Source organism: Anser brachyrhynchus (genome assembly GCF_964034855.1).
Source record: "Anser brachyrhynchus genome assembly, chromosome: 14".
Taxonomy (NCBI): Eukaryota; Metazoa; Chordata; class Aves; order Anseriformes; family Anatidae; genus Anser; species Anser brachyrhynchus.
The window spans coordinates 7,076,938-7,093,031 of NC_137709.1; the positions used below are offsets into that span (position 1 = coordinate 7,076,938).

Genomic DNA, 16,094 nt, shown 5'->3' on the forward strand with positions numbered 1-16,094 from the left:
TAGCCCTGCAGACCAGAGGTCACAGCAGCATCCTTCTCTTCCAGCTCTCCAAGCAGAGAACCACATGCCCATGTCTTGTACACAAATGTGTTTCCATTCTCAATGTCTCCAGCTGATTTTACTGGTACTTAGAACTGTTGAAATCATTCCTCACTGTATTTTATAATGATTCAGAGGGCATAGTATTTTCACTGTACAAAAAGAGAAGAAATATTTGCATCAATGACAAACAGCTACATCTAGCTAAAGACAGAACAGTTTTAGTCAATAAAACAAGTTTAAAAAGGAGCCCTAATAGGGGTCTTAGGATGGTAAATGACAGAAAAGAGATCCCTTTTGCTGTCTCAGTGTTACACAGATACCACAGGATTAAGATTTCATTCCTACAGATAGAAGGAATTGCCTTTAGTACATCTGCCTTTTAGTGCATGTCCAATCACAAAGCATGAACTGTGGCCTGAGCTTCAGGCATGGGAGTGTTTAAGACAATGGTGCTTTTCCAGCACAGCTATCTTTTATGGGCATGTTGTTTCTTGTGAGGAGGGAAAAGCATGTTTCTCCAAATGTCATCAAGTATACCTCTTGACTTGAAGCAGCTTCAGAAAATACTGGCAGATGTTCATTTTCATGACAAACCTTTGTGCTAATAGCTGGAAAACAAACACAGTTTAAGCAGATTAGCAGCTGCTTTTCTCCATAGTGATATATCCTCATTTCTTCACCATCGATCTTTATTCTGAGGCTCTCAAGGCACTTAAAAAGGCAGCTAAATACCTGTTCCCATTTTACATATGGTAAGCTTTCAACTGCAGAGGGTACAGATTTGTCCAAAGCAAGTGAAAAGGCCGAGAACAAACCCTTCATTCCCACTCCAGTGGTGTGAGTACTCCTCCACGTGGCCTCTGTAGAGAGGCAAACTCACAATCCTTTTCCCATATTCCTGCTCTTTTGCAAAAAGTGAAATACCCACATTGAGAGGAAAAATTAAGGAAGTGGGATGTGATGCCTGAGCAATGCTCTTCAACTTGGCAGTGTCATCAGCAGAGATTTATGATTCAAAGCTTCCTATGCAAATCTCATTTACAGTACTGGATTGTTAGGTTTTATTAGGCTGGTGCAGCATTTGATTGTTAACTGATAGACTCCTCTCTATTAAAAAGCAGCAGCTAGGAGCTATGTCCACAGTTTCGTATTTCCTGCAACTGCAGTTCCTGGTTTGGACTGACAAGTTTTTTCCCAGATCCCGATTCCTGGTTAGATTTGGACAACACAAAAAAACACAAAACCTAAGGAGTTCAGAGCTGATTTAGCTCACTGTCACGTCCCAAAAGGTGATGGGCTCGCACATGTGATCTAGCTCTTATGCAGGAATCTGAGGGATGTGGCAGCATTGTCCATCCTTCCTCCCCTTGTTTCTTGCTGCTGCTGAAACAGTGAAACAAAACATCCCCACCCTGTGGGATGCTGACCGATTTGCTCTCTGATATTTATGTCTTTAAGGTCCGTTTTGAAGGACTGTCTGGCAACGTTCAGTTTAACGAGAAGGGACGCAGGACCAACTACACCCTCCATGTGATTGAGATGAAACACGATGGGATCAGAAAGGTAACAGAGAAAGAGACTTCAGGTCCTGTGTCTGGCACCAGCCCTCTGTTCGAATTATGATGCGGTTAGGTCTCAACAGACATTTCTGCTCGTGAAGCTTGCATGTGGAGTCACCATGAGTGCATTCCTAGCTCTCTGCATGAGGAAAGCCAAGCACAAGGGAGAACTCATGGTGTATTACTGAAAAATACAACATATGGAAGGGGTTATCAAGAGTAAGAAGGGCATCTTAGCTGTGGAGCAGGGATTTCCAGGAAAGGAAAGCTTGGCCCACTCAGTCTTGCTATTGGCAGGGCACATTGGCTCAGGCCCAGCTACACGACTGTCTGTTTTCACTCTCCCGGTTTTCTTTTCCACGGAGTGAGCCAAGACAGAGCTAGGCAGAACCTGTCTGCCCTAACCAGTGCAGGGAAACCCTTTATTTTGACCTTATTTTGCTCTCCTTAAAGTCGCAAGATGTTTACTACTATGTCCTGATTGCTCTGCAGGCATTTCTGCTGTTCTGGGATCTTGGTCCCTTTCTATATCCCAGGCACTGAAAAATTTTACTTTTTTTCAGGGGCATGAAGCTCTTGAAACACTGATGCTTTTGATGATCTAACTTCAAGCACTTTTGTCCCACTGTACACATTATCTATTTGAAGAACAGCGGTATTCCATGGATAAAGGAGAGCTGCTAATTTGGAATGGAGCATTCACTGTAATCCCTCTGCACTGGAATCCCTCCACCCCCCCAAAACAATACTTGTTTAAAACTAGGAAAAACTACAAATAGCGATAGTCCCACACTTACAGTCCCCCCCCTTCACGCTTACACCTGAGAGTAGCCAATGACTCCCACAAATCAGCAGTGTCATGTAAAAAATTTCAAATTCCACATTAAGAAATAAAATAAATTATTTTGAAGACATGCAAAGTGATCTTTCTCCTCTACTTCGTATTCATAAGAGGACAAATGTAGTATTATGTCCAGTATGGGGCTCTGAACTCCAGAAAAAATGTTGGCAGTCCAGAGGGAGTCTAGAGGAGAAGAAATAGAATGGTTAAACGTCTTGATTTTGCTGTATGTTTAGTGACAGAAATAGTATTTGTTTAGAAGACACGTACATGACTGCCAGGATGCACACTGTGTCTTAGATACACCAGGTTAAAAGTGCAAAACAAACATACATGTCTGCACTTATGTTGCCCTAGGGCAGAGCTTTGAAAGCTCTTTCCTCGCACGCCTTTCCTTTTCTCTGCGCAGCAAAGAGCGACGAGAAGCCTGTGTAGATTTTTTCTCCTTCTCCCTAGTTATGATCCCTAATCTGCCATCAGCAGGCTCCTGGTCATACCCTGTGTTCATACCTTTTCCTGTTTAGTGGGATAAGAAATTCCTTTCACTTGACCAAAGCTCAGGAAACTTCATAGATACATGAGGTGATGGAAAACCTCTTACAAAATCAAGCCCTCAGAGAGGATAACCTTAACAACAATTTTCCCATTGATACTCGTTGGTACTCGGCTTTACCTGCAGGCAGTTACAGATCAGCCCAAATCCTAGTTATTAATAATCACAGTTTAACATGAAAATTCTTCCTATGACAACTGTTCCATTTTATTCATAACCCCAAATATTTTGGCATTGGTCAGGGTTGTTTCTTTTTTTCTTCAACTGATGTTCATACTGGAACAGTCCTATGTTCATACAGGCTTTCAGCACCAAGATAGCATTTTGTCACCCTGTCATATCTGGACAGGCAGCAGGCACATTCACCATTAGAAAATTAGTAAGAGGTCACACAGGAGAAATGTGACCTCTTGAAGTAGGGGTAGGGCAGGGAATTGTAATAATCCCCTACTACTGTGTGCCATTTATTTTTATGTGTTTACAAGCACCCTGCTACTGTAGCATATCGTGTACATTATTCTCAGGCTGTAGGCATGGTGGGACAGAGGAAATCCTGGTTCTCCCAGCAAAAGAGATCAAGAATGAGGAGAAGAGATCTCTGGCTGGGTATGAACTTGCAGAGAGAAAGGCCCCTGCTTGAATGATCCTGTTAACATATCTTGGTTAATATTACAAAGAGATACCCATGAGGTGTCCTGGTTTTGTCTTTGGCAGATTGGCTATTGGAATGAAGATGAAAAGTTAGTTCCAGCAGCCATAGATACTCAAACCGGCAATGAGTCCACGAGTCTCCAGAACAGGACTTACATAGTCACAACTATCCTAGTAAGTGCTGCGACTTCTAGCCCAGCTCCCCCTCTCCCTCATCTCCCTGATGTGCTGACTCCCTCTTCCCCCTCGCGTGCCTTCCTTTGTACTGTATCATTTTTATAATAGCAATAACAATAATAACAATAATAATAACAGCACTTACTGTTTCCTGTCGGGTCCATAAAGATATCTGAAAATTGCTGTGGCTAATTAAATAGGTATTAAAAAGCTCTCATGCTTAAGTATAGAAAATACAAAAGATTGTGACAAGATAGTAGAGGCATCAGCATAGGTAAATTAGGAACATTATACCTGTGCTTTGTGTTTAGCCCACAGAATGTGGGCTGTAATTTTTGGAAGGATAAGCTGTATTGTGCAGAGAGGCTGAATCATAGCTTTAAAAACAAATCTCCACTATAATCATGAAGGAACAATAAGTACCCCATAATGTATGGTATCATGTAGTGTGTCATTGTATACACTCACCCTGCAGAAACAGATGAAATTTTACTAACTTGTTTGTTGAACGCTTGCTGTGAATCTACACAGAAGGCACAATACACAAACTGAGTTAAACATCCTTAGGGCTTTTTCCTGTCCGGCAAATTAGTTTCTGCCTGTGCCCACATAGGCAGACATGCCTGTAAAAATTCACAGCTCCGATGCACTAAATATCCCTTACGCAACTACAATGAAAGATTTGTTGCCCAAATCCCCCCAGCTTCTCTGTTGCCCTCGGGTCTGTCACTGCAGAAGCTTCACACAGTTTCTGCATAAAAAATAGAAAATGCCAGAATAAAAATCACCCTTCGTACTTGCTAAATGGATCCTCTGTGTGTTGACTGTGCCCTTTGGTACAGGAATACAAAGTTAGGGCTTTGCAAGAGGGCCAGAAGCTGCACACCATGCTCTAGTCTGAGTCCCTGAGATGCATCTCTAGAATGGTGGAGCGTGGCTCAATATTGGTTTTCTCTGTGCCAGGAAGACCCATATGTGATGCTCAAGAAAAATGCCAACCAGTTTGAAGGCAACGAGAGGTATGAAGGCTACTGTGTGGAGCTTGCCGCTGAGATTGCAAAGCATGTTGGCTACCACTACAGGCTGGAGATTGTCAGAGACGGGAAGTATGGAGCCCGGGACCCCGACACCAAAACGTGGAACGGCATGGTGGGAGAACTCGTATATGGGGTGAGTGTCCCACCTTGTCCGCTGTCTTTAGGTCTTGTATTGAGAACACATTCAAGCCCTAGAGTAAAAAGGAGCCCTGCTTTCTGTCAGCCTGTGCTGTGTTAAGGACTGCAGCTCTGATAATGCAAATAATCAGTCCAAATAAAATGTTTTAATTTAGAGTGGGACAGCATATTTTATGCCCATATCAAAATGTTTTCTTTCAACAGTTCCAGGAAGATTTTCTTTTTTTTTTTTTTCTGGAAGAACAAGTATTGAAAGGTCAATCTTTCTCATGGGTGGAATCTCCAAATTTTACTATATTTTATATTTGCATGATAAAGGCAGGATAAAGGAAGGATAAGATTTCAAAAACTCAGTATATGACTGGTGTACAGTAGGACTTGACCATTTTCTGTCTAGTCACTCATTTCCATCTGCTCGGATATATCCCTGCACCCTACACTTCTAAATCTGATTCGCTCCAATAGTTCCCATCTGTGGAGCTTCAAGTAATTCTTCAGAGGGGTCTAATTTACCCTTGATGGTGTAGGGAGCATCAGTGCCCAAGTCTATGTGTTACCATGCCAGAGTGAAAGATGATCTGTCCCCTGCCAGGAGCTCTACGGGATGTGCCAACAACCATTGCAATGCGTTTCCCTTTCCATTTTCAAGACTGATTATAAAATAAGTGGAGAGTGCACGTCAGTGTCACTGGAACTTTTTTCTTCTTCTCCTGCATCAGTTATGCAATCAAAAAACAGTTTCTGATGGAAGTAAACATCCTGGCATCTTTTTTCAGGTGATTGGCCTTTCCTTGCCTCTTTTGATGTCTGGATGATAAGACCCTTTTAGCAAAAGTCATCTACATCAGACTGTGACATCACACAAGAGCTAGGTGGCTGGAAAAGAAAACACTGTGATTTCAAAACAGAGCTGGTGGTCAGTAGTGACAAAATGGAAATAATCCACCAATATTATGGGCTGTTTCTTTTTAACATTTCTCTTGCAATTGGTTTTGTCTGATTACTTCTCAGATAGTGGGGTTAAACAGAGATCAAAGGCAAATAAGCTGGAGTTAGTAGATATATTTTATCACCAGAATGCAAGTATCTTTTCTTCTTCTCTATCTCTTCTTTTCAGAGAGCTGATGTGGCTGTGGCACCACTAACCATCACTCTGGTTCGAGAAGAAGTTATAGACTTTTCCAAACCATTTATGAGTTTAGGTATCTCTATCATGATAAAAAAACCTCAGAAGTCCAAACCAGGAGTGTTTTCCTTTCTGGATCCTTTGGCCTACGAAATATGGATGTGCATTGTTTTTGCTTACATTGGAGTGAGTGTTGTCCTCTTCTTGGTGAGCCGCTTCAGCCCTTACGAGTGGCACACAGAGGAATTTGAGGAAGGAAGGGACCAGCCAGCCAATGATCAGACGAATGAGTTTGGGATATTCAACAGTCTCTGGTTCTCCCTGGGAGCTTTCATGCAGCAAGGATGTGATATTTCTCCAAGGTGGGTTATCTTCTTCAGTGAACCTCCTTCTAGTTCATGAGATTTAATCTTTCTGTATTCTTTGGAAATGAACAGGTTCTTTGACCTTCTTTCCTGAAGCATAGTATAGTCTTCAGAATCAGTTTGTGATTCAGAAAGTATCCAAGGGTTCACAGGTCTCTCAGCCATGAACTTGGGACCTCAAACTTGGGACCATAAAAATACCATTCTAAATTTATGCTGGGGAGTTCTCTTGAGGGAATTTACAAAAATGCAAACACAATTTTCTAAAGCCACCGATTTGCAATCCATTTTTTTCAGTCATTTATTGTGTTGCTATTAGAAAAAGGTCATTCTAACATTTTAGGGAAGCTATAAAATTGTAGTAAAGTAGGGAGAAATAATGTAGTAGGTGCCCAGTAAAAGGTTTTAAAGTCTGTGCCAAACATTACGGAGCGCACTGTGTGGCTTTAAGTATTATTGGCCTTTAGAAAGGTCAGAGAAGTACAGAGTTTTCCTTTTGGTTCCCATTGCAGTCAATAGTTCTGCTGCTTGAACGTTCAATAGGACCAAAGTCTAAAGGGTTCCTAAAAGGGTTTCTGGTGGGGAGTCATTTATTCTCTGTATTAATTAAAGACTGTTGAGATTATTTTAGGTAATTTTCCTTGGAAAAGATAGCACAATATAAGGGGGGCTGAAAAAATGCATGAAATGCAGAAGGTGTAAATCTATGACAGAGTCAAAAACAGAGATCTGTTTGTAAATAAGGTTTGGAAATACCTCCTTCCTTTTTGAGAGTTCTGTTCCCATAAGTTTTATGGTAGAGATTTTGTCCATTACAGGAGCCCATTATACACATAACCTTCATGCTTTGTTCATACAGAGGTAAAAGATAAGAAAAAGAATTAAAAACATAGGAACTAAATAGTTGTAAGCATTTTGTTATTTATTTGCCCAGGTTGTGTACCCAGTAAGTAATGTCTGCGATGGCTATGGGGATTTTCTTGTGATATGCGTATATTCATATGAGGCAGGACCACAGGTGAGCCTGGGATAACACTTTTGACACTTCCTGTGTTGTATCAGGGGCAGAGGTACTTAGGATTTGTGAGACTGGACAAGGGATAACGAGCTGTGGCTTTGTGTGCAGATCGCATGTACCTGTCACTCCCAGGAGGGCTGCTGGGGCGTTGGAGGGAGAGCATGGGGACGGGTCAAGCACCAAACTGAACGATTGCTGTCATTCTTCCTCCCGTGGCTCTGAGGCACAGTGTATGTCTGCACCGCTCACACACCTGAGGTTCACATGCAACCTCATCGGGCCAGGAAAGTTGCCTGTCACAGTTCAGACTAAGAAAAATTTTAGCCTGGTTTGACTGAAAACAGAGGTACTGCCAGTCACAAGAATGAATCTACAGGCAATATATGCATTTTCTGCATTCGCATGCTATGGTGACATCAGAAGTGATGTTCTGATAAAAGCAGATGGCAAAGACGCCTTTTGTTTTCTTCCCCCCCTCCATTTTTTTTTCTGCTTTGTTTTCCTTCTCTCCAAAGGAAATTTGAACAGAGAGATGTGTTGCGGGTGAATGCAGTCGATAGGAGTTAATTTCCCAGATGCTGAGATGGCATCAAAACTCGGGGGAGGAGAAGTAGGCACGACTGTCAGCAAGTGGAGATAACAGCGTGCAGCTCAGCCCTGCTCCCACAGGATGGCGGGGGGAGGCCAGGCACCAGCTTGTTGACCATCGGATGCCAATTTATCCAAATATTAATGAGCTTGTGGTAGCCGGGAAATAAGGGCTTGCAGGGCATTTTGATAGTGACAGCTTTTATGATTATGTTTTATCATCTGATCATTGATTAGTAGGAGTGTAGCAGGAGCACTCACAAAGTCTTCCCTGCAGAGGGAATTTCAACTTTATTGCTGTCTTGTAACGCGGCCCCATGTGTTAGGATCAGGCTATTGCCATTGTTTTTATCATTGCTGTTTTTATCATCATTATTCCTCTTATTCAGCAAAGAAAATGTCTTCCTTTGGGGAGTTTTCTGTAGCCAGTTTCAGCTCCAAAGAGGAGAGTATATAGGTGAAAAGCTGAGGCTTTGTGGAACAGCAAATTCTGAAATATCTTTAATAAAAAAGTATCAGGGAAAATCGGTGATTTTGATCCAAATAACAAGATTTGCTCTAGCTAAACAACATGCTTTGAATCACCATTTCAAAGTGTTGTTTTGTTTTGCTTTGAAATTGGAAATGCAAAGGATTGTGTCATTATTATTTTCATGTCGTTTTGATCATCTTGATAACGAAAATTCCAGTGTCATTGGAATCTATACTTTAGCATGGAGCAGAAAAGCACTTTCTGACTACAAATACTTGCAAGAAGAGAGAATTTGAAAACCGAAGTATGGGAATTATTATAACTCCCTGTACTCTGAGTACTGCTCCTTGTGATGGTTGCAGGTGGAGAGGAATATTTCTGTGAAATGTGAAAGCAAGGAGGAAGCAGGAGGGTGAGAATTTCCGTAGGATGTTGTTGTACAGAAAGGCTCTGAGTGCGCTCCATCTTTCACATGTATTTTTCACACGAACCTGGTGCAGGATTTCTGTGACACATCACTTAGAAATGAGTACTTGGTAGAACGACATGGTGGGCAGGTGGAGATCTGCTCTGTTCCAATATATTTCCTATACGGTTGCTTCTAAACTTATCACTATAATCTCTCAGCATCTCCCCAGTAATGTATTAATCAACATAAATAGCTTCTGTTATACATCTGTTCTGTCATTCTCTCCCCAGCAGAAAGGAGCAAGTGCAGGGGTGTATTTTGTTTTTGTAGAGGTTTTGGTTTGTTTATTTCAGTTTTGTTTTGGGAAGGAGTAGGGGAAATTTGTCTGGAGGTTTTTTTTGCAGAGCATATTTTTTTTCAAGTGCATATGCCACTATGTATTTGTCATAAAAAAAAAAGGAAGATCAAAACCGCAAGACACATCGCTCAGCACAGCAGGTGGTGAGGTTTGCAGCAACTCCTTGCTCTTGTAAAAGTGCGTTCCTCAGTCTCAGACCAGTCCCCGGGGAACTTCAGTCCCTCACTGAGACCAAAATTTGCTTTTGAAGGAAAACTGTGTCCTTTTTAAGGACAGACTTACTAGCCAGAACTTTAATTAGCCTTTTAAGTATGCTCGTCACAAACTGCCAAGCACTTCGAAGATATGTTGTGAATTTGATGACCTGTGGATAGCCAAGACAGAGCATACCTATGGGTTATATGCTCATAGTCTCTTTTGCAGAGTGAAGTTTCTGAGGGAGAGGTCGACTGGTGTCCCTTAAGCTCTGAAGCTTTTACGTCTAAGTGTAGTCTAAATGAGCATGACAAAGCCCATACAGCGACCGGTCGTGGAAGGTCCCAGCCATAGCTGATGGCAGTCTGTGTTGTGACTTTGGAGGCTGCAACATGAACATGGGCAAGGAACCCACCCCAATGAGTCCAAAAAGAGCCTGGGAACTCTTTGAAGTTTCCCACTGGAGTGTGCAATCCCCCTTCTGTACCAGCACTTGACTGGTGATGTGGTTCAGTCATTACAACACAGAGTAAATTGTCCTATTTGAGGTGAGATGGTCCCTGTAATTGCCCTTAGAAATCTTTGTCTTCAAAGTATTGACTGAAACACAGCAGAATGGGGGAAAAGCAACATTTTGGAGTTGTGAGTGGTTTCACATATACAGTAGCAGGCAGAAATCAGTGAAGTCTGAAACAGGCTATAAACCATTAGTCTGTGCGAAGTGCCACCTTAACTTCAGAAAACAGACATGAAATTGCAAAAGCACTCATTAAATGTGAAATACAGACCCAGAAAGGAGATTCTCAGAGCAAGCGTCAGAGGTAATAAATAACCCGCGGCCAATAGCAAGAGCCTGCAGCAAGAGAAATGTGAAGTAAATATGACTCATATTGTACCATTTTTCAGAAATGTAATTTGATAAATTGTGTTCAGAGCTTAAAATAACCCTGGTGCATAGCAGCTGTGGAGAGTGGGACCTCACTAACATCCAGTCCACTGCTGCCTTTCCTCACTCAGGACAGACCTGGGAGCATTGGGAGGAGACTGGGGTGACATCTGGGCTTCCAGACCTCCTCTGCAGCAGAAAGAGGCATTGAATTTTTCACCTGCCCCATCATTTCCTCCAGAATGAATTATTTGATTGTAGTGAAACGGATAAAAAAAGCAGTGAGCAAAATATATATTTCTGCTCTCAGCTTCCAAGCTTGATCTTCTATTTTTTATCTCAAAATGCATTGCTTCATATGGCTTGAGCCCAAAAGAGACTTCCTGTATATTAAAGACTATCAAATTTAATCCAGTTACCCTTTCTTTAACTCAGAAAACTTATGTTTGACTAAAGTTAAATGCATTTGGTTAAAATATATCTTCCGGAAAGGCATTTGTTCTTCCTTTGAAGATACCATGAGATAGAACGTGCATGGTTTTGACCAAGTGACTATAGAAGTCTTGTCCCCAGTGGAGTTTGACAGATAAATATCACGCAGTGTCACCCAGCAAATAGAGCCATTCTTTGTGCCATGTTAGAAGAAAATTAAACAGACATTTCCAAAAATAAAAGGGCTTCATGAAAACATTCTTTATATTGTGCTGTGGGAATGAAACGTGTATATTTTAGATTCCTTTCACAACATAACACGAGTAGAAGGGATATGTGTAGTTGTGTCCTGACACAATAAGGTGTCGTGTCACGATACCTGCTTGAAAATGCTCATTATAATTGCTCATTATATTGAAAACAGAGCTGGAGTTACCCTGGTCAACCTAAGTTGGAAGGGAAGAGAAAAATGAAGCTTTCATCACAGCCTGGGGCTGGGACAGAGCCAGACTTGCGAGGGGGCATTTTGAGAGCACCAGCAGGGATGCAGGAGCAGGAGGAATTTCTGTGCTGGCTGATCCCTGCAAGGTGGGTGTTTACTGTGCGCAAGGAGACAAGGTGCAGGATGTGATCCACCCTTCAGCTGCCTGGAGATAAGAGTGAAATGAGACCTAAGTTGTCTGCAGAGCCCAGACCTGGAGCCGGCGCAGGGTGCGGAGGGAACGTGCTGCTTAGGGTTGTCTGCTGGCAGGGGTGATGAATGAGAGCGCTCGGGGGTGGGAAGGAGAGATACAAATGCTGGCTGCTATCCAGTCAATAGATACCATCTATTATTTATACGTATCTTGTGGACATCGTTATTTGTTTTTAGTGACAAGGAAACACTGCACTCTGGCTGATCTATAGCAGTGTGCAGCCAGGCTTACATTTCACTGCAGCTTCTTCTGCAGGCACTGTGGTGCTCTCAGTCATAGCGGGATGTCTGTGGAAGAGCAAATGCAGTATTTATTATGTACCTGTAATTAATGCTGAACACTTTCCTCTGGTATTTTTCCTGTTTATTTACATTTCTTTTTAGATCAATTGAAAAAAATCACAGGAGACTTCAGCCACAGAGCTGGTGGAAATAACAGTAAAATTGCACTACAAGTTGTTGATGTTTTTTTCTAATCTATCCTCTGGAGATTTTGAAAAATAGCAGCACTTTCAAATTTCATCAAGATGTTCCTAGTACTGAAGGATTTTATTCAGTTCTAGAGAAGATCTAAATCAGAAATTGGTTAGGACAAATAGTCTTTTCTTTTTTTGGTGAGAGGTTTCATTTGGATTGTTTCAAGGGAATTATTTCTGTTCTGTTCTTTGTTAACTAACTTTCGCGGTGTAGTTATTTTGTTAAAAATGAGAATTAGGGAAATGAGAACCAAGGGCATTTAGCAATTAAGAGGATTTTAATTCCTTCCTGAAATGAAGATCAGGTCTGGGTGTTTATTTGGCAACTCTTTTCAGATTCAGTAGGCATCTTCCCTGACACCCTAAGCATCTGCCTGCCTTTTTGGCCTGATGCACACTTCTGATGCCATCTTTGCAATACCCATTATAACCTTAAACAAGATGTTACATGTCCTGGAGAGAGTCCCTGGAGAGCTGTGTAAACTCTCCCAAAACAGGAGTCCTACAAGCAAACAGGAAGGGTTTGCGCTTTTTTTTTTTTTTTTCAATTTATTTTGCCTTGCACCTTTTACATGGGAAGGTCTAAGGGCTGACACTTTTTCAGATGTGATCCTATGTGGGCAGAAAAAGGAGGAGGTGAGCATTGCTGGTACCATTCCCGGCAGGCAGGCAGCGTCAGCAGGAGCAGAGGTCAGTGGCAGGGCTTGCTAAAGCCTCTCTGGAGACATGGGAGATGATGATTTTATTGCTTGCTTCTACAAGCCAGGTTGCTCACCGCCAGTTGGATTCACTGTGCAGTCTCAAAGCAAAGGGTACATTTTTCAAAGAAGGAAGTGGCAGTTTGTCCTTTCCTTGGGGAGCACAAGCAATTTGCAGCTCATGCTGGGGCTGCCCTGGGGACAAGGTTGGTTTAGCATCCCTCCTATTCCTGCCCCAATGTGGGGTGAATCTGGAAGACTTGGAGGCTTGTCCATGGAGACAAAACTCAGGACCATTTATTTTTGGCAGTTTTCTTGAACTGGTGGGCTAATGTTGGTCTTTAAGAATAAAAGTAAAAAATTAGGATTTCAATTTCTGGAGAAGCCTTCTTTCCTTTTAAAAGTGTACCAAATGATTTTGCAATTCTCTCTACCTGGCAGAGTTAATTATGTCCAGGGAGAGGAAATTCAGGTCACAGGGTAAGAGCAGTATTTGCAAATCACCAGAACTGATGACCACACTTATTTCTGAAATGTACTTAACCAGGGAAAGTGACTCACCAGAGGAGCAGCTTGACAAATTGCACAATATATATCTAAACAGGCCCCTTCGGAGCTTGCGCAATTCCATGGCAACCAAAATGTGGCAGCCAGGGGAAAATGGAAATTCTTTCAAAATAGTCATCCTTGCTATCCTCTATTTCATTTGGGAAAATGCTGAAGGATACAGAGGTCTCAGAAGAAAGAAATGCTTAAGTAACAGAATATTGTTGGTAAAATGCAATTTCATCTGTAAAAGAAAAAATGAATCTCTTGGATTTCCACGCTCCACCATCTGAGAATTTCTAAATGCAGCAGAGGAAATGAATGTTTCCTCCAATGATCTGTAAGGCAGTACCTTGGGATGGTCTCACTCTCAGACACGTCTAGTTGCTCTTGCACGACTCTCACTTCAAGCTTCTGCCATTGAGGTTGCTGGGGGACAGCAAGAAAATTGCTGAAAGTCTCCTCAGTGAGTGACAGATTTACTAATCTTTCCACCAGCTGTATTTGAAATGAAAAGTCAAACACTTGACTCAAAAGCAGACTTATTAAGCTAAAAATGTATTTGCCATCTCTTTTTTTAGGACTAAATAAATGTTTCTGATATTTTCTACTGAGAACAAAAGAAAAAATAGTGGGGAAACAAGTGCACTGGCATTTTTTTCAATCTATTGGGAAATGTTATTAGAACATCTCTGATGTGGAAATAGCATGTGCTACTTGTGTGTCAAGTGCTGCGCACTGACTCGGGATCATGAGTGCTGCTATCATTTATATGGGTGCTTGAGATTCATAGCCTTCTCCGTGACTCCAGCAGGAGACCCTCAGAGCCTCCAAGGACTCCTATTACGCTGTGCTCCCACTTGCTGATTTTCAATCAATAATAGAAACACGCTTTCTCTTTTCATTTTCTTCCCTCTTCATAACCTGTTATCCCCGAGCAGTCGGCTCAGCTGGGGCCTGACATTCTCCAAGCTGCAGTCAAGACTGTGCATGGTTGCGTCTTCCTCATAGCTAGGTAGATTTCCAAGTGTTTTTGTGAAAGGATAAAGGCTGTGAGGAGCTCAATGACCTCCATCTCCCTGAAGTGGTGGCCTTTGCAAAGCCGCCTGTAACACCCCGCTTTAATGTTGGCACTCAGGAAAAATGTTGTAGCCAAGATGGGAAGCCCTGAGTGTGTTTTCACAGGGAAACCCTGTGATGAGTTTAAATAACTCATCCATATGCTGTACATAACTTTTGTCAGCACTAAGATATCATCTGCACACTGTCTGGATACAGTCAAATAAGCATTGTGCTCCTCGACTGAAATTGTTCTGGCTCACACCACACAGAGCATCTACAGCAGCTCCTTGCTGGGTTAACTCCCTGGAGCTGGCCAAAACCTCTTGGCCTTCAACTGAAAGGCTCAGAGTAGTTACCGTATTCCACTGGCACTTGGGATTTTTGCACTAGTTTTGCTTTTGTCCCAGATTTCATCCCAACTACCTATCCTGGTAACTAGGGAAGCACCATACGCCCTTTTTGCAATAAGTTCAGGAATGTGTGTATACAGCAAACCATGTTCATTGCAACATCCCAAACAGTGAGCAAGCAAGGACAAATTTATAGAAGTACAAAAGAAGTGCTGTTTTGTTCATTGTGAAGGGCTTGATGAAACTCAGTAATTGGAAAAAGCAATATAATTTCCAGAGAAAAAAGAGACAGAAGTAGAAAGGAGAATTAAGGTTTAATTAAAGCCACATGGAGTTGACCTGGATGGAAATATTCTATAAAATACTTTTTGCTCAGTTGTTGAACAAATGTTCTCAGGAGAGGACAACAGGGTTTTACAGGAGCTCCCTGCTGAGGCTGGGAGTGCTGCATGCCAGGATGGAGGTGAATTGTAAAGATGGGAAGAGTTTAAAACAAGTAGGCATATTCTGAAAATTTACCCACATGCAAACAGACCAGGAACAACACAGTCTCTGGGTTCACAAACTGTTTGGGCACATATGCAATTTAAATATTAAGAAAAAATCAAAAGCATCCCTCTGTGAAAGCTGCTGCTTTGCTTTCTATCAGTGAAGTTTCTTCTCAGAAGGTCTTGCTCCTGGTGCTAAGGTATCTGGGCTTTGTCGAGCAAATAGGGTTACACAGAGTTCCCTCACCTCGCCCTCTCATCTTCCTTCATTCTGTTATTTTCTCTGTTTCAGGCAAAAGCTCCAGCCAAGCAAATATCTCACCAGGGCAATTTGAGTTTGTTCTGGTCCAGCACAAAGGTTTCTTAGTCATTAACATTTTCACAACTGTCCTGCGTGGAATAAGCCTAAATTGCTTTGTTTTCTGTAGGGATCAATGAATGCACTAGCAGGTCAAGATCTTGAGATGAGATTGTGCTGTTTGGAGTGATGAGATGCTAAACGTCTCATTGGGACTACTCTGCCATCCGAGACGCCAGTGTGGCACAACCAGCAGGTGCTGGGGAAATGTGGGTCATACTAACAAAAAGCTTTTTTTGACAAAAAAAAAAAAAAAAAAAAAAAAAAAAAAAAAAAGCTTTTCTGTGCTTGGACAGAGTCTGGGGTTGAAGTAGGCACATCTGAGGTCCTCCATGATGGTCTTTCTTCCATTTTCACGTGGACTAAAGAAACAGCCTAAAGTGACAGCCAGGTGTCACCTAACCCAAACCATCAGATAGAAGGGAAGGAGGCATACAACGCATGTATGCACCTCTTTCTGTAAGCATTAACATACTTTAAGGCATTCAATCAATTTAATGAAACCATCCAGTAGTTCTCATTAATGCCTATGCAGAAGAGTTGCCGCTTACCCTTAGATCCAAAGGCTAAGCAGC

The 16,094-nt window shown here is 42.0% G+C and overlaps 1 protein-coding gene across 2 annotated transcripts in view; it reads left to right on the forward strand.

Moving 5' to 3' along the window:
• The window catches only part of GRIA1 (glutamate ionotropic receptor AMPA type subunit 1), a 187,058-nt gene that overhangs the window by 143,275 nt on the left and 27,689 nt on the right, over nt 1-16,094 (forward strand). For both annotated transcript variants that reach the window (XM_080555266.1, XM_080555267.1), the window contains 4 exons: nt 1,501-1,605; nt 3,710-3,820; nt 4,787-4,993; nt 6,116-6,486. In XM_080555266.1, the coding sequence (XP_080411392.1) occupies nt 1,501-1,605; nt 3,710-3,820; nt 4,787-4,993; nt 6,116-6,486 (794 nt within the window). The remainder of the gene's footprint in view (nt 1-1,500; nt 1,606-3,709; nt 3,821-4,786; nt 4,994-6,115; nt 6,487-16,094) is intronic.